This window comes from Hirundo rustica, chromosome 1 (genome assembly GCF_015227805.2).
Source record: "Hirundo rustica isolate bHirRus1 chromosome 1, bHirRus1.pri.v3, whole genome shotgun sequence".
Classification (NCBI taxonomy): domain Eukaryota; kingdom Metazoa; phylum Chordata; class Aves; order Passeriformes; family Hirundinidae; genus Hirundo; species Hirundo rustica.
Window position 1 is genome coordinate 107,859,367 of NC_053450.1, and position 18,682 is coordinate 107,878,048.

General features: G+C 38.8%; 1 protein-coding gene across 4 annotated transcripts; it reads left to right on the forward strand.

The window, feature by feature from the left end:
* Positions 1-53: 53 nt before the first annotated feature.
* MLH1 (mutL homolog 1) lies at positions 54-18,538 on the forward strand. 4 transcript variants are annotated; one of them, XM_040071697.1, is made up of 19 exons: positions 54-201; positions 1,431-1,521; positions 1,649-1,747; positions 2,852-2,925; positions 3,996-4,068; positions 4,330-4,421; positions 5,775-5,817; positions 6,461-6,549; positions 8,864-8,976; positions 9,571-9,664; positions 10,197-10,350; positions 11,078-11,427; positions 12,187-12,335; positions 14,389-14,497; positions 15,327-15,390; positions 15,936-16,100; positions 16,993-17,085; positions 17,481-17,594; positions 18,122-18,538. In XM_040071697.1, the coding sequence occupies exons 1-19, from the start codon at positions 95-97 to the stop codon at positions 18,287-18,289; spliced, it is 2,241 nt and encodes a 746-aa protein (XP_039927631.1). In that variant the 5' UTR covers positions 54-94; the 3' UTR covers positions 18,290-18,538. The 4 variants fall into 4 exon arrangements, with proteins under 4 accessions (XP_039927631.1, XP_058277940.1, XP_039927658.1 ...); XM_058421957.1 differs by lacking the exons at positions 54-201; positions 1,431-1,521; positions 1,649-1,747; positions 2,852-2,925; positions 6,461-6,549 and having other exon boundaries at positions 4,025-4,068; XM_040071724.2 differs by lacking the exons at positions 54-201; positions 1,431-1,521; positions 1,649-1,747; ... (3 more) ...; positions 6,461-6,549; positions 9,571-9,664 and having other exon boundaries at positions 5,801-5,817.
* The last annotated feature ends 144 nt before the right edge of the window (positions 18,539-18,682 follow it).

Sequence of the window (18,682 nt, forward strand, 5' to 3'; positions counted from 1 at the left end):
GCCGACAGGGGGCGCGCCCCTCCCCGGCGGCCTGCGCGCGCCCCGCGTCCCGCCCGGCCGCGGCGCGAGCGCGGCTCCGTCCCGGGCCGCGCCCATGGCCGGCGTGATCCGGCGGCTGGATGAAGCCGTGGTGAACCGCATCGCCGCCGGCGAGGTCATCCAGAGGCCGGCCAACGCCATCAAGGAGATGATCGAGAACTGGTAACGCGCGGCCCGCCCCTCCCGCTACCCGGCCGCGCTGCGTGGGGCGGGCGGGCTCCACACCGCGTCCCGGCCCCGGCGTGCGGCGAGGGGCGAGCAGGAGCCCGGGTGCCCGGGAGGGGCGGTACCTGTGTGTGCTCGTACGGAACGCACGGGAGGCAGCTCCGATTTTGGAAAGCCGCGTTCCCGTTTGCGTTTGTGTTCCGGCTTGGTTTGTCGTTGTTTGAGAAACTTAGGAATTGTTTGCTTTCGGCGCCAGGTTAATAATTCATAGAATCATTTAGGTTGGAAAAGACCTCCGTGATCGTCAAGTCCAACCATTAAGCCACCGCTCCAAATCTACCGCTAAGCCATGTCCCTAAGCACCTCATCTTCAGGTATTTTAAATACCTCCAGGGGCAGAGACTCAAACACTTCCTTGGGCAGCCTGTTCTATGCTTGATTGCCCTTTCTGTGAAGATATGTATCCTAATAGCCAATCGAAATCTCTCCTGGCACAAGTCAAGGCCATTTCCTCTTGACCCATCACTTGTTCCTTGGGAGAAGAGGCTGATCCCCGCCTTGGTACAACCTCCTTTCAGGGAGGTGAGAGCAATAAGGTCACCCCTGAGCCTCCTTTTTCTCTAGACTAAACATACCCATCTCCCTCAGCCTCTCCTTTATCAGCCTTGTGCTCCAGACCCTTCACCAGCTCCACTGCCCTTCTCTGGACACACCCCAGCACCTCAATGTCTCTGCTGTAGAGAGGGACCCAAAACTGAGCACAGGATCTGAGGTGCGGCCTCACCAGTGCAGAGGACGGGTACAGTCACTGCCCTGCTCCTGCTGGCCACTATTGTTGATACAGGCCGGGATGCCATTGGCCTTTTGGCCATCTGGGCACACACTGGTTCATGTGCTGTGAGAGCAGCACACCCAGATCATTTTCCACATGGCAGCTTTCCAGCCACTCTTCCCTCAGCCTGTAGCGCTGCATGGGGTTGTTGTCACCCAAGGGCAGGACCTGACACTTCATCTTGTTGACCCTCATTCCATTGACCTCATCCCATCAATCTAACTGTCCAGATCCTTCTGCAGAGCCTTCCTGCCCTCCAGCAGATCAGTGCTTCTGCCCAACTTGGTGTCATCTGCACACTGAACAAGGCTACACTCAATCCTCTCATCCAGGTCATGGATAAAGATACTAAACAGAACTCTGGGATTGAAATTGCTTTCTTGGTTTCTTGCAGTTTGGATGCTAAATCTACGAGTATCCAGGTAGTAGTTAAAGAAGGTGGTCTGAAGTTCATCCAGGTTCAAGATAATGGCTGTGGTATCAGAGTAAGTAAACAAAATTGGCATGTGTATGCTGCTGTTTAGTAATACCTTTTAAAATTATTTCAACTTACAAGTGTTTCTGATCTTGAAAAAACTCAGAATGTGACTCTTGCTTGTCCTTTTCACACAGAAGGAAGACTTGGACATTGTATGTGAGAGATTTACTACGAGTAAACTGCAAAAATTTGAAGACTTAGCTAGTATTTCTACATATGGTTTTAGGGGCGAGGTAAGCTCTTCATCAAGGTTTTGAAACGGTTCAATGTTGTTATTCTGCTGTAGTGGGCTGTACACTGTATCACATTCCCAGTACTCTTCACAGAAGCTTCTGTTTTCTGAGAGAGTCTGCTCTGCAAATATAGTTCAAAATACATTTCAGTGTCTTTCAATATTAGGTGGATGCCTATAGGGAGGTATATATTCTTTTTTACTTTCTGGAATAAGATATATTTTTTTTTTTTAATTGAAACAAATCCTGTCTTCTCAAAGGGTGGTTCAGGAACCTACAAGTAAAAGACAGTGGAAGATTTGCGTGGAAGGTGAATCTTCAGTGTCAGACATTTGTCTAAATACCACACTTAAAACTGAATGTGCAAAATGTGCAGTGTTCCTTTCTTTTTGCTGTTAGACAAAGTTAGTATCTCTGACCCCTCAGATATAGTGATTCTTCGTACTCTCATAGCTTGTATGCAAACTCTGGAAGAACAGTCAAGGATGAGTTTAGCTTTCTCCTTTGGGTGAACAAGATGTATGAGTGTGTGTCCTGTGCTCAGATACATAGAGCCTCACATGCTTCAGAGAGTAGACTGCTTGGGTCCTCTCCTCACACACTTTCAACATAGTCATCTTCACAGCCAGCAGAGTCTGGTCCTGAGGCTGGTTTCATCTGTGTAGACAGATGTCCATTGAATTTTCCAGGAAAACCATTGTGACCTAACTTTGTAATATTACTTATAGTCAAGAGAAGGACTTGGGCAGGAGTGAGAGAGTAACAGCTAAAACCTTCCATCTGCTTTCTAGTTAACACAAAAAAGGCACAGCTGTAATAATTTTACAAATTTCTCTTAGTTCTGCTACATGGTTAACCACTTGCATAGTCAGAGATAATGAAATATTAGGGAAGCCAAAAGGATCTCATGGACAAAATTACTGGAAGTTTAGTATTATAGATACTAATTTTTTTTTAAGCTTTACTGACCTGCAATTTCCTTGTAAGGATTTTTATTTATTATTTGCAAGTGGTATATTGAAATTTAGTGATGGTGTTTAAAGTGTGGACGTGCCCCAGCATTCTCCAGAACAAGGTTTACAAAGATGCTTTCTCTTTTCCTAGGCCTTGGCTAGCATCAGTCATGTTGCCCATGTTACAGTAACAACTAAAACAGCTGATGCAAAGTGTGCATTCAGGTATGCTACCTAATATCCAGGTGACTTTTGCTGCATGCAATAACAAACAGATGTATCAATTTCAGAGCTCCTGTTGGGGAGGAGGGTATGGTAAGGGCAGGTATGTAAAAGACTTGGAGTGTGAGAAAATATATTTTTCCAAATTGTAAAAGTAAGCTTTAGCTTAATAATGTATTTTAAAATAGGTGGAGGTGGGGTAGGGAGGCAGGAAATCTTGAAAGAACTTCTATTTCAGTAGCTAATGTAGGTTAAACATTCGTCTTTTTCTCCATGTCAGGATAAAAAGTTATATATATATATATTATAGGCATCACATCTTGCAAATTTCATAAGTCTCAGCACAGGAACTTACACCTTAGCTCGTTATCATATCTTTGCCATACGATAGGTGCTTTATCCTATCCAAAAAGAGTTGTGAATGTTCTTTTGAAAACTTAATCTGAATTATAGGCTTTTCCATTAATTTCTTAACTACTTTTAAGAAAAGGGAGCGGGAAAAAAGAGATGTTCTGAATCTTGTTTTTCAAAAAAATATGTGACTATGGTCTTTCTTGCATTAAATACACAGAGTATCTTAGAGACTCTGTCCTTTGAATTTATGCCTCTCTATAACTTGCTGAAAGGGTCAGAAATATCTTACACTCAAAATCCTGTTAGTGTCAAAGGAAACAGATCTTACACTAAAGTCAAGAATTTCTTGTTAGCATAACTGAACTGTAAAGTCTAGTGGGAGAATTGTTATTAGGCAGTGACTAGCTATTAAGGAAAAAGATGTAGTAATCCTGTCTTTAGAGGAAAAGTCTCAGTAATACCATTTCAAAACCATGATCTGCCTCTTTTCCTCTGCTATTGTTCCCTTTCCCCCACTGCCCCTCTGGCTCTTACAACCAATGAAGACAGTTTTACTCTAGCAAAAAGGTGGAGGAAGCTAATTCTCAGTGTCCCAAATTCTTTGCTGGGAGGAGTGTGACAATTATGGGATTTCTTTTGTTTTCATTCTTTGTTTTCATCTATCCTTGTCTGCCCTCCTGTAAATCTGTATGTCTGACAACTTTTTATTTTCTGCCTAGAGCTACTTACAGTGATGGAAAAATCAAAGGTCCTCCGAAGCCCTGTGCTGGAAACCAGGGAACTCAGATCACAGTAGGTTTTTGTGCCCGTTCTCTCTCGTTCTTTTTTTGTTCCCCTTGCAACAACTACATTGCAAGGTGTATAACAGTATCATCTCTGAAGCTGCAGTTTGTTAGGTGAACCTGGGGAGTTAAAGAATAAATTGAATGTTGATTTTTCATAAACCAAAAAAGTATTCTCAGGAAATTTATATATAAAACAAAAATTAACAAGATGGATTTCTATTAAATCTATAGTAAGAGAGAATTTTAATTGTGAACTTTTTCTCTGTAGGTTGAAGATCTCTTTTACAATGTAAATACAAGGAGGAAGGCTTTAAAGAATCCAAGTGAAGAATATGCAAAAATACTAGAAGTTGTTAGCAGGTAAACTAAAATAGGAGACTGCCAATTTTATATACTGCCAGGGTTTTTCAGAGGAACTGGAAACTGTGTGGTTGGTATAATTTTGTTGTTGTTGGTGGTGATTTTGTTAGTTATGTTTTTTTTAATCTATTTGTTAGTGTGCAGTGTCAGATAACAGTCTATCCAATTTGATGTGAAAAATCCAGATAGGAAGTAGTGGATTCTATCTGTGACTATTAGTTATTTGTAAGAACACCAGCAAAGAAATGGTGATGGACTTGAACGAGTGAACTTTTAAATGCACCCAGGCTGAACTGAATTCATGTAAGAACTGCTTAGGGGCATTGAGATTTGGCTGAAGACAGAAAAGCTGAATGGCAACTTAACATCTCCAAAAAGGAATAATATCACTTTAGCTGTTGGGCGTTCCCTTTTTGGGCCACTTGGTTGTAGCTTTTGCCACTGCTGTAGTCTTACATAGTGTGCAGAGGTTTTGCAAGCAGGATCTGCACAATTTAAGCAAAAGAATTGCTTTGCAGTTTCAGAAGACACAAACGGTAGCAAAGAGTAGCAAGACTGTTTACCAAGGTTAAGCCTATTCCCCAGAAAAACTGTTGAAGAGTCTTTACTGGGTTAGGCAGACTTCAGCCAGGAGGTGGAGGGTCAGATCCTGCTGCTCTGTTGAACAGGATGATCTGAAGTCTCGCCAAGTTACAGCCTTCCAGCTCATTGGCTGTTCTTTTTCATTAGGACTTTTCTATTACTTGATTTTGGTGTTTTTATCCTCTTGAATTTTTGAGTTCACAGTCACAGCAGTCTAATCTTTGTCCACATTTTTACATTTCTCATCTTGCAAGGTTCTATGGTGTGTTTTTTTCTCTCAATGCAGTAATTTCCCTAGAATGTTGAGCCAAGATTGTGCAGCTGTAGCGTATCAGATCTCAGCCATGGGATCACAGATAGCTGAACTGTCTGGGTAGGAGAAGTTAGAAGGGTGGGCCAGCCATTATTCAGATGCTTTTCCATAGTAGTTGAGACTTGATTCTGTTATACTGAGGATGTTTTGATGGTTTTTTTTTTAGTTAAACCTGTACAGTGAAACTGGAAAAAACAGGTCTGTAGAAGCTGATCCTTTTTTTTTGAGAAATAAGCTAAGCTGATCCTTGAATTTCTTTTGGTTACAGTTGAGTTATAAATAGGACACACTTCTTATTTTGGATTTTTTTTAGCTGTTCAGACTGCAAAAGCTCAGCTTGGCTCAAATTGCACTGCTGTCTAACAGGAAGTTAGACATTACTAGCTACTTTTCAGCAATCAGGGGAAACAATTACCTTTTCACCACATACCACAGACTTATATTTGTCTGTTTTTCAGGTATGCCATCCACAACTCAGGCATCAGCTTTTCAGTTAAAAAGGTGGGTAGGTAAAGTCTTTGTAACTTCACTGTGTATCTGTATATGCGTGTGTATATATACATAATAGGCATATCTCAAAATGCCAGAAAATTTGCACGCCATCTTTTGCAACAGGAAAAGCACAGAGAGCCTTCCCTTATAATGAAATGTTGAAGGGTATGTTGGAGCAGTTTGGCTAGAAAGCACATCAGTTAGAAGTAAACAAGACAAAAATATATTTGCCAGGAGTTTGGAGGATTTTGTGTGGTCAGTGCTGAAATTGGTTTGGCTTTCTGTGTTGTTTCAGCCTCTCTGGAGAGCCTGGTTACTAAGTGCTGTATGAAAGAGGCTGGGGTAGATAATCTTTGTTCTGTGCCATTCTTGATAATTATTCACTGAACTGAGTGTGTTCCTCACTTTCCAGGATGGAGTTACTAGTCTCAGTGGGTCTGATGTGCTCTGGCTGATCCTGTAAACATGTGCCATTTACCATCCATTGCTTTTTTTGAACATAAATAAGTAAATAAGAATACAAAACAATATAATGATGTTATGTTGTTCCCTGTGGTTTTTTTTTTAGAATTGTTATTGTTTAATTTAAACTACTTTAAAAAACTTCCTCCAGAAAGGTGAATTGATTGATACTCATTCCTGCTCTCTTTAGCAAGGTGACACCATATCAGATGTTAGAACCTTGTCCAACGCTTCCACAGTGGACAACATTAGGGCCATCTTTGGAAACGCTGTTAGCAGGTACATTGATGTCAAATTTCCTTTAGATGTGAAGCTTTCCAGTGAATCACTCTCCCTTTTCTCTTTAAAGACCATGGGCTGTGATTACTTTTCTTCCTTCCTTCACAGTTAATTTCAGAGAAGAGGCCGTGCTGCAGTTAGAGAGCTTTCCCTTCTTTTCAGAATGTCTGGTTTTTTTTTGTTCACCAAAGGGAATAGGAAAGTTACAAAGTTGTTCCTTTATTGCACTGAAAAGGAACCATCTGCTTCTAACTTTCTGTGTGCTCATATAAAAACAGCAAATGGAACCTGTGTTCTCTACAAGTTCCTAGCCTCTTCCTGTACCGTGAAAATCTTACCCCTTCTTACTGTCCGCTACCTGATAAATTTTGAAGCTACTCATATTGTTTTTTTCTGAAGTCTTACGGTTTCTTATTTTGACAAAAGCTACATTAGCTGAAGCTGTGTGAATCAGATAAAAGATCATCTTTTGCAGATGTATCTGCCATTTTAGGAAAAATTCTCTTTATGAGACTTTCAGCTGTGAAGAATTAATTGTATGAATTTGTCCCATGAATAGCTGGGTGTCACTTTGATTCTGTTCTGTTACTGACTGAAGTCAAGCTTCACATTTGATGAATGTAACTTCTAATTCATGAAAACACCTTTAGGAAGCACAGCAAAATCGAGAGGCTACTAAGTAATGAGCAGTGTTCTATGTATTTCCTTGCTGTGCATCCATTTATCCCTAATATGGATGCTCTTTTGATAAGAGTTTTTCCTTTGTACAGTTCAGGATAAATTGTCCATTTCAAAGTAAATGTTTTGATAATTTATTTTCAAACAGTAATTTACCCTGTTCAAGACGATGTTAAAAACTGAAAACAAATAAAAATGCCAATATGTATTGGTATATATTGAGGCTGACTTGGAAATAAGTAGCCCTTAAGTCTGTTCTGTGTTAACTTCAGAATTTGGCATAATGCCTTCCTAGAAAGCTGTGCTTACAAACTACCTAAGTGGATTTTTCTTGACTAATGAATTATGAAATTCTTAAAACTGTTAGGAAAATTGTTAACATTAGGATCTATGTGCACGAGCAAGAGAGAAGTTTTTACATTTTAGTGACTTCTTAACAGACCACCGAGATGTATTAGACTGACAAAAGTGGGCAAAGTAGTCTAAGAAAAAATGTGTTTGCTCTTTCATGGCTGCAGACAATTTTGAACTGTTCTTGTCAATCACTGTCAATGACTTAAGCAATGAAATGCATATTAGAATTATCAATAGATTATAATGCTGTGGATACTGTGATATGTTACAGCATTAAAAAGATAATGGGGGTAATTTTACAGATTCCAACCATACAACATTACCAGTTTACACTTAAGAAGAGGAAATTATGCCTCTTCTTATGGCATATGGCATAACTATGGCATATGTTATCTTCATATGGCATAACTATGCCTCTATGGCATAACTAAACTATGGTTTTAGTTAAATAATTACTGTGTCCCAGCAATCAATTTAAGCTCTCAAATAATTCTAATGTTTTCATTAACTGTGATAGATCAGTGTATGAAGTAGTGAGACTTGAGCAATAGGCCCTGGAGCCAAAGCTGACCTTTCCATGAACCTTCCAATCATATGTTACGTGATATTTGTATCTGCTCATTAGCAAAATACACATGATCATTAGCAAAATATGTGGTGTGATAAGAACGTATTTATCTTTCCATATTTAGAGGATGGATGAGGCCGTGAAATCAGACATCTTCCCTTGTTTGGAGGTATATGGTCAAAGCCAAATCCCTTGGCTACTCCTTGAGCCCCGGCCAGGCTTTGGGTGGAACCCAAGAGGAGACTGAAACCAGATGTTTCCACATTAGAGTTATATGAGCTTTTTTATTCAACAATATAAAAGCTGGACCCTCTCCCAGCGAAGGCGGAGTCTTCACCTATGTGTGGACACTCCTTGTAGGATTTCCCAGTTACCGGGAGTGGTTCTCTTGTTCCTTGCTGTGGGCTGAGCTCCCCAGCTGATGTGTGGATCTGGATGATGGTAAAGTGTTAGGGTAACCAGTGATGTATCTTCTTAATCACTGTAGGCAATCTTTTGTAGTAATGATTAGGTGCATTACTTACATTATCCTTTTGTAATTCTTTGCTGTTCTGAACTATTGTTAATTACACTCATCCCTTAAAGTTGGTGTCTGTGATTTAGAGCTGACTCTGCCAACTGGCAGAACAGAATATCACTGCTTGTGAATACTGCTCAAAATTTACATCAACAGAAGAATTAATTTTTTGTTTGTGTTTCTGTCAAACTTAATAGGGAACTCATAGAAGTGGGCTGTGAAGATGCAAATCTGGCCTTTAAAATGAAAGGTTACATCACGAATGCAAACTACTCTGTGAAGAAATGTATATTTTTACTCTTCATAAACCGTAAGTTGAAAAAAAAAAAAGGCAGCATTTTGTACAGTCATATGTTGCTTACATAATCAGAAAAACAAAACTTTCTGAAGACCTAGAGTGCATGAGCATTCTTCAAAACATTTTTAAGAATAAATATTACAGTTAATTGTAAATCTTTAAGTGTTTTTCAGTTTGTAATGTGCATCACACTTGGCACTGTATTTGGTGTGGAAAACAGCTAAGACTGGACCTAAAGAAACTTTGGCATATCGAGGTTATGGCTGTGTCCTGCCAGCTTACTTAGATTAATCTCTCCATTCTGTAGCAACACTGGCAGGGGTTGCAACAAACCTTGACTGTACGAAATAATGAAAAGGTAGTCTGATTATTTCAGTATAATATTAAAAAATACTTCTAAATGTGGGAAAAAATACTTGTAAGTGTAAAACGTGTTGCCTATTCCTGGTTTTATACAAAGAATAAATAGGTCTTGGGGGAAATGTGTATAACAGATTCCCTTTGAAGACACAAAGCGTGAAGATGTTTGTCTGAAGGAGTAGCTGGGCACCGTGCAGTGTGTATTAGCTGGGCTCTTTGGAAACAGCGCTGTGTTCTGTGTTTCAGATCGGTTGGTAGAGTCAGCCGCTATGCGCAAAGCCATAGAAACTGTGTACGCTGCTTATTTGCCAAAAAGCACGCACCCATTCCTATACTTAAGGTAAAGTAATAGGAAGAAGTAGCCTTTTAATACTGTCTTGTAGGATATAACTAGGGTGAGTAGGTTTAGAAGGGCATTTCTGTTCCTCATGATGGTGTTAAGCATTGCACTGAGGTAATTAATTGCCAGGCAGGAGATAATTAAATAACATTAAGGAAATCTTAAGAAGACAGATGCTGTTTTTAGAAGTAGTGAGTATCTGTAATTTCAGCTGAAGTCCTTTCCTATTAATTCTTGAGACACTGCAAGTAAAAGATATTTCTAGAAGTGGGATTTTGTAGTTGTACAATGAAGAGGTTGGTTGAAGCTTACCTGTGTAAGCTATTTTGGTGAGTGATTTTTAAATTATTTTTTTAATTATCTAAACAAGTCTGACTGTAATATAGCTTCAGCAGATTTCAGGATCCTTTTGACTTGTTTGAATGGAGTAACATCCCCAAGCTGGACAAATTTTTTCAAATTTGAACCAATTTTTGTTTTCTCTGTCATCCGTGGGATATTTTAGGTTAACTTCTTTTAAAATGTTTTTCAGCCTGGAAATAGCTCCCCAGAATGTAGATGTGAATGTGCATCCTACAAAACACGAGGTCCATTTTCTTCATGAAGACAGTATTCTGGAGCGTGTGCAACAACATGTAGAGAGCAAGTTATTGGGCTCTAATTCCTCAAGGATGTACTTCACTCAGGTGAGAACATCTATGGAGTGATGGCAGTTATGCATTATTTTAATGATTTGGGATAATCTATTCTGTTCAATAGTAAAATCTTTGCAGATATGGCACTTATCAGTATTGTACTGGTACCTTTAGATATTTGCTCTGTTTCAAGTTACTTTAATATAGCAGTGTTAACCATATGGCAAAAGAGAGAGAAAAAAAGTATGAGAACATTTTCGGTGTATTTCTGTCAAGTACCTGATTAGTTGTCTTGATTTTATGAGTATGCTAGCCTTCACATGTGGTAAATTGTTTTTTATTCTATCCTGGTTTATGTGAAGAAGATATGATTGAGCTGACTGTTCTGTGTATTTGATAGCACTTTGGATTTAATCTTACCAGAAAAAAAGTCAGGAAGATACTCCACTCTCTCTTTACGTAAAGCATAGCATAAGAATTACTATAATTTTTATACATACTAATTACCTTGTGGATTTTTTTTTTTACCTTAAAGATTTTTTTCTTTTGAGACAAGAACAAAGGAATGGTAACTAATGATTTTAATGCCAAAGTGATGTCATTCACTCTATGCGGATAACAAGTGCAAAACTGGTGGCCTTTTAAGCAGTTGACACTGTCTTGCCGGGGGTTTCAAATTGCCTCTGAGCAGTAGATACTGTGGGAAGTGTGACTAATCTTTCTGGTTCTTTTTTTCTTGTTCAATCTCTTCTCTTTGCTTCCTCATGTCTGAATTAAGACATTGCTTCCAGGAGCTGACTGCTCTTCCACTGAGGTTGTAAAATCAGCAGCAAACTCTTCTGTGGTTACCAAGGGAACCAGTGATAAAGTTTATGCACATCAGATGGTCCGCACTGACTCCCGAGAGCAGAAATTGGATGCTTTTCTTCAGCCAGTGAACAACCCCCTAAGTTCAGGCCTCACTGAAGTAACAGCAGAGGTTAATGCAGAGAGTGCAGACAGGCCCCAGGATGCTGAAATGGAAGAAGTCAGTGACCTGGTTGAAATAACTGATGTTCAGGAGCATATAGTGAAGCCTGGAGGGCTGAGTGAGAGTGGACACTTGTCTCCTGAGACTATACCTTCTCGGTAAGTCCCACCTTTCCTGAACTGGTGCAAGGCTACCTATTTATTTCATGGCACAGCCCTGAAACTATAGATTTTTCTGATCTCTTTGGACTTCTGCTTTTCCAGAAGAGAAAAATTCTCTAGAATAACTTTTCATGACATTTTATTGAGAAATTAAACCTAATCTGTGAACTGTAAATTATGTATCTTGTGATAAATTTTGTGACTGGAATGCTGAAAGGCAGGAAGCGGTATAAATGTCATTAGCTTAGGGAGATCCTACTGGTCTGTCTCTTTCTGGAAGCCTCCCTTTTGTGAAGGATAGAAACTACATCACTGAATTTGACAGGCATTACCCTAGTAAAGGTTAAAGTGCTATAAACTTTTTATAGCTCCTTCAGGAGCTGTTACAAAAGGCCAAAGTCTTATGAGGAAATATGATTCCGTCTCCCCAGTATTACAGAAAAATGGGCATGGAGAAGAAAATTGTTAGAAATACCAGCATTTTTGATGTGTCCTTTAGAGCCCAATTTGCTTGGTGCTTAGAGCAACAGTTGCTTGATGTGATTGGTTTTAGAGTGTCACAAATTCTCTTAACATTCTGAACCACCCTTTCCTAACAAGTTATTTGTCAGAAGCAAAATAAAGCTGTCTGTCTGGGAAACTGTCTGCATTTCCTGTGTTAATATACAGCATGTGAATTGAGTGTCTTATCTGTTGCTGTGTTTGGCCTAAGTGATAGGAGAATTGAACATAATTCCTTTTGTTTTGGTATTGCAGGAAGAGACCACGGGAAGACATGGACATAGAATTGGAGAAAGATGACAGCAGCAAGGACTTGACTGCTGCCTGCACCCCTAGAAGAAGAATTATCAACTTGACCAGTGTGTTGACTCTCCAGGAGGAAATCAGTAACCAGGCACATGCAAGTAAGCAAGGCCTGCTTCTTAAAATTACTGTTATTCCACCAACTAAATATGACTGTTTGAAATGGGAAAAGGTATTTAAAAGGAGGCCCAGTGAACTTACTGTGCTGCTAAGCAGTTTTTAACAAAAGCTTTTGCTTTTCATTTTTATTTGTATCTGTCCCATTTACGAAATTGTGAGACTTGTAAAATACTCTCTTTTTTGTTAAGAGTTGTTTTAGACAGAGGTAAAAGGTTTGTGATTCTTTTTAGGGTGTTTCCTTCTTGACTCAGTTGCCTCTGAAGGCAACTTACACTGACTTACACATTTATTACTCATATGTCTAAATACCAGGAATCTCACATCCTGGGGGTTTTGTTGGATTTATTTTTATTTTTTTGGTTGTAAGAACTGGGGACACTCTACATAGACATCTGTAATAAATAACATTTCTATACATTGGTAAGACTCTTAAACTTTAGAAAGCGTGAACTTTTACTTTACTTGTGCTCCAGTAAACATTTTGCAGAAGACTGGTAATTCTGACCCAGTGATTCCATAGCTGACTGTCACTGCTTAAATACTGAAATTAAAGAGTTGTCCCTGAACCTTAAAATACCTCAAAATGCAGGCTAATATTTGTGAAACTGCTTGGTGTATCATCTTAACATCTGTAAGAAGTACCTAAAAGAGACTTTGGAAAGAGAGAAATCTTTTCTAGGTCTCTTACATTCCTTTAGAAAACATAACAGTGGAATTAGTGTAGCACAGTGCTTTGTAGATGCTGTGACCGCAGTGCCAAACATCTGTAATAAAGCTGCTCCCAAGGATGGCAACTAGTGATTTTTTTTTTTTTTTGTGGAATACCTAAAGTGAACTCTTTTATGAAATCTGACTTCTCATACCTTTCCCAGCCTTCTCAATCATATATATATATATTAAAAAAAAGTTACTTTGTGAGAGAAAAACAAATTATGAAAAAATAATAATTACAGACCTATTCTATCAGACTTCTAGAATTTAGTTTGATAATACCTAGATTGTGTTGCAAAGCTGGTTTATGACTACAGTTTTTGAAGTATGTGTGTGCTCCCCACCAATCTCCTGTGGCTGGAAATTAATTTAATATTCAAACACCATGTCGAGGGCTTTCCTCGTTTTTCAGGTGGTTTCAGGGTCCTTTGCCCCCCTGCACAGCTCTGAGCCAAGCCGAAGGAAGAGACGGAGTTTTCAGGTTTAGATTTCTCAAGGTTGCATACTTCGTCTATTTTTTCTTATCTTAAAATTTTCTCAGAGTCCGACAAGATGTTCGCAGCTGCATGGATTCCTCACGTCTCCCCCCGAGCTGGGTCGTCCTTATCTTTTATAGTAATTACTACGTATTTCTTATTTACTATTTCTTACCAATGTCTATCACTATTACTAAAAAGGTCATCTTTACTCTGACCCATTCCTCACTAACTACTTTGTGCCAACGTCACTGCTGAAATGGAGTGAGGGAAGGAGAAGGAGAAGAAGAAGGAGACAACGCCCCAGATTCTCCATCTTGTCCTCATTCACTTCAGTGCTAGGAACCTAAAATTACTATTTTTTCACCCTGTGATAAGCTAAACTACTATTTTTCACACTCTTGTGGCCTGTAAACCTTCTCTCAGTGTAGGAAGTTTTTCCCATGGACTGAGATCAAAGCCAGTGTCTCTCTGAGCTCTGGGCTGGGGTCCCAGACCCCCCTGCCCAGGTCCCTGACCCTCCAGGGCAACCAGAGGAATGCCCTGGACTCCAACAACACAGGAACTTTATTTTTTTCTAATTTGCATTTGTAGTTTGAATGTTAAATAGCTATTCTCCCTTACATTTTAATAGTTTGAGTATGCACAAAAGTTATTAATAATTCAAACTTGTGAATAATTGGTCATACAAGTATATTAGAAAAAGCAGGGGTGTAGGATTGACTGAACAGTAATCTGAGACTTCCATGCTAAAAAGACACAAACCACTCAACTAAATAAACGAGGGCAAGGTTGCAACTATGAAATTACATTATTTTGTTTCTTCCCCACCTCTCTGTTGTTTCAGAACTTCAGGAGATGCTACATGAGCACTCATTTGTTGGTTGTGTCAGTCCTCAGTGGGCTCTGGCCCAGTACCAGACAAAACTGTACCTCCTCAATACAACAAAACTCAGGTAAAAGAGTTGTTAGACCTGTTGGCAGCTGAAATAAGTACCAATTGTGAAGCTAATTAGAAGAAGGAAGGAAATGATAGGGAAAACAACATTGTTCTCTTGTTGCCTGTAAAGTCACGAGGCTAAAGATTAAGCAGTGCATTCAGAACAGTGGAAACAAGTCTGGCATGCTTGGGCAAAGTTGCAGGGAATCAGTGTAATTAAAATGCCACCTACAGTATTGTGTGCTCACCGACAGTGGGAAGGGAAAGTTTTTCTTGCTTCATGATGATCTAGATGATCTATGATGATCATCATGATTTGCTGCAGGATCATCTACAGCACACTGTATAAAGCAGAAAACATTGTATCCAGTTGGGTTAAGAGTATCTGCAGGGCATGATTGTAACACGAAATTTGTAATTTTGCCTGTGCAGCCTTACAGGGCCAGCTACAGAAATTTTTGCAACAAATCAGAGGATGGACGTGAGATGGATATGTCTATTAATTTCCCAGTTTCTTTGCATTTCTTACAGTACAGGAAAGGAGTAAAGAAGTTGAAATATAAATTATCAGGGAATAAATTGATAGTGATTGGATACTTAAGTATGTAACCTTTCTGCACCAGTGTGGATGATGATGTCAGAAACCAAGAAATAGATTTAATTGTAAATATCTAGATAATGCAGGTGAACCCTTAAACTCTTCAGTTAATGTAAGATCTTTATTAATAGAACTGGATATGTATATCTGATGTTCCCAGGATGACTCTTACTTTCCCCTCTTCAATATGGTAATTTGGAGATATGCAGTCCTGTCCATATAATTAATTTTTTGTGCTTCAATTTAGCCAAGAACTCTTCTACCAGATACTTATTTATGACTTCGCAAACTTTGGAGTCTTAAGGTTGTCTGTAAGTATAATTTTACATTAGATCCTATAAAAAAAGATTTTTTAAAAAATATATTTATAATATGTCTGTCCTTTCAGACAAGTGCGTAGTTTTGCTTGCACAGTCAGGTTGGCTTTTGTCCACTACAGGAATTTTGTTTTGTTTTTCAGCAAGAACAGACTGTAGAAAACATAGTAATTTTGTAGCTGCTACTCTTAAATTGTCATCCTGCCCGGTTATTATTGTCAGTTGTAATTATTCACCAAGTTTTGCTGTTGCTCATTATGTTGCGACAAATAATTAATTTGAATATACAATCTGCAGAAATACAGTGCTGATTGCCACTGTTTATCCTCTGAAATATCACAGTGCTCGGTGGGATTGTGTACTGCAGAGAAAGAAGAAATTAATTCATATCTTTTCAGCCTGGTTATGATAAACAGAACTGTTGGTTCTGCAGGCCAGAAATAGTGTATTACAATTAATTAGTATGTGAAGAAAGAAGTTAGAGATTTCCAATAGAATATGCTGATCATTAACCAAAGTTTTGCCTTCTTCCTTTTTAGGAGCCAGCTCCTTTATATGAGCTTTCAATGCTTGCTTTAGAGGATCCTGAAAGTGGCTGGACAGAAGAAGATGGCCCGAAAGAAGGGCTTGCTGAATACATTGTGGAGTTTCTGAAAAAGAAGACTGAAATGTTGAAAGATTATTTCTCTCTTGAAATTGATGAGGTGACTTCAGCTGTTTACTTCTGACAGTAAATGAATGGTGGACTTGGCAGTGTTACGTTTATGGTTGGATTAGATCTTAAAGGTCTTTTCCTATGTAAATGATTCCATAACTGTACATTTGGTGACAGATAAACTGCAGTAGTTTGCTTGCAGTGCTTACCATCACTAAGAACTAGTTCCAGTAAGATTTTAGGTGGCATAGCCCTTTCATTTAAAATGCTCAGGACTTAGGATGCCTTTAAGAAGGGTGCTACACAAAGTTTCTGTTTAATGACTTACCATGTCACAGAATGGGTTGTGTTGGCAGTGGGTCATCTGTTCCAACCTTCTTGCTCAGGCAGGGTCCTCCTGGAGCACATGGTACAGGATTGTGTCCAGATGGTTCTTGAATATCTCCAGTGAGGGAGACTCCACAGCCGCTCTGAGCAATCCATAATTTAGTCATTGCTTCAATAACTAGAATGCAGGTCTCTTAACCAATAAGGTGTCTATCTTAACCAGCTCTCAAGTCAGCCAGGGCTGCAGCACCACTGTGGCTCTCAATATGTCTTTTTATGGTGTAGCTTAAGGCATCCTTTACTTTATACAAAAGTGAACAGCTTCATCAAGCCCAGGCACTTCACTTGGGTATTTTCCTGGGAAGTGGTATCTGTGTAACCTAGAGCTAGAGGAGAAGGTTGAATTCAGTCACTCCCTCAGCTGAGTGGCTTAATCCATGCTTTGTGGAATTAAACACCACCAATGTCTGCCTGGCATTAGGCTTTAAAAACTTAAAAAGCTCACTGAGTTTGGTAAGAATCAGTCTTAAAATACATAAGAGTTTTGGTGCATTTACTGCAAGAAAGAACATTTTTTTTATTATTATTACTGAAGCAGCAGTGTTGCCTTGCAGGAAGGAAATCTTACTGGGTTACCACTTCTGATAGACAACTATGTCCCACCCTTGGAAGGACTGCCTATGTTTATCCTACGCTTGGCCACAGAGGTGTGTATATTCTCTCAATGATTTTATTAATGCACAATTACTTTTTTTTTTTTTTTTTTTTTTTTACTTTAAGCAATTCCATCCTGCCTTTGCAGTTTCTGGTGCAGCTTAAATGTACTGCTGTGTGTTCCAGAATGCTGTTCTGTGGTTACTGATTAGTTATGCTTTGCCTGTGTATTCATAACTACTGACTGACTGAGCTTCTATTTTGATTTTTTGATTTAAAAGCCTGCATTCCTACCCTCTTTTTTAATTCTATACCTTTACCTTACCAGGACAAAAATGGCCAATACATTAATATAAATTTTCCATATTAAGAATCTCTATCAAGTCTCTGACTGCTACCCAGATTCTATAAAATGAATTTGTTTTTTGTTTTTTTTTTTTTCAAACAGGTAAACTGGGATGAAGAGAAAGAGTGTTTTGAAAGCCTGAGTAAAGAACTAGCCATGTTCTACTCCATCAGAAAGCAGTACATAATAGAGGAATCCAACCCAACAAACTCTCAGGTACCAGAATACTGTAACTAGTCATGTCAGCAGATAACTTAACAACATACAGGAAACTTCTGCACTTTCATATATAGACTTCTAATCCCAGTTCTTTCCATGAACTGAATCAAGTAGCGGTGTGGCAATATTCTGAAAGAATGTGGCTTATATTTTCTGAAGTATTTTAAGTATTGAGTGAACCTTTTAACTTTGGGCATTGCAATGTACTTAATATTATTACAAGCCTCCTTGGGTCTGAGTTGGAAATGCATTTTATATGCTATATTTCTATAGAAGAATAAGGTTGTATATAAATTAAAAGTACAACCTGATTGTGTCTAAATATCTGCCTAATGATCAGTTAAGCTCACCCATTCTGCTTAGAACTGACTACAGAGCTTAGAACTGACTTTTTTAAATGAACTTTTCTAATAGCAGCAGAATTTTGCAATTGCTGTAATCTTACATAGTCAAGTTTTTAAGGCGTGCTTTCCTCTAGTTAAACAGAACCTCACTTTGTTTGTCCTTGTTTTCCTGTACTTCAGAATGAAGATTCTGAGTCTGGTTCAACAACATGGAAATGGACTGTGGAACATGTGCTTTACAAAGCTTTTAGGACTCATCTTTTACCTCCTAAACACTTTGCAGAAGATGGCAACATTTTGCAGCTTGCTAATCTGCCTGACTTGTATAAAGTTTTTGAAAGATGTTGAGCAAGTAGTTATTAAAGACTGTTTTTTTAGATTGACATCGTTCATGTTACCTTCAGTTTTACCCAGTAGAAGATAAAGCTGGAATCTTGATGGAGGAAAGGAAGCAGGGATTTAGTACTCTGCTAACTGCTAACATGACTGTAAATCATCCATTTTCCTTCTGTTGATCAAAGTATTAAAAAAAAAAATCATTTTTGCTGTGTCCAAACACAACAAAAATCCCTAAAATAAAATCTCCACTTAGACTCTTGAGTTTTCCTATTAACCAATCTGCTAGCAGAATACACTTCTGCTGAAGAAAATATACTGGGTTAAGTGATTGTGGAAGAAGATAGAGCTTAATTTAGTTGAAATGTGAATGCTTTAACTTCGCTTGTTAGGTTAACAGGTAAC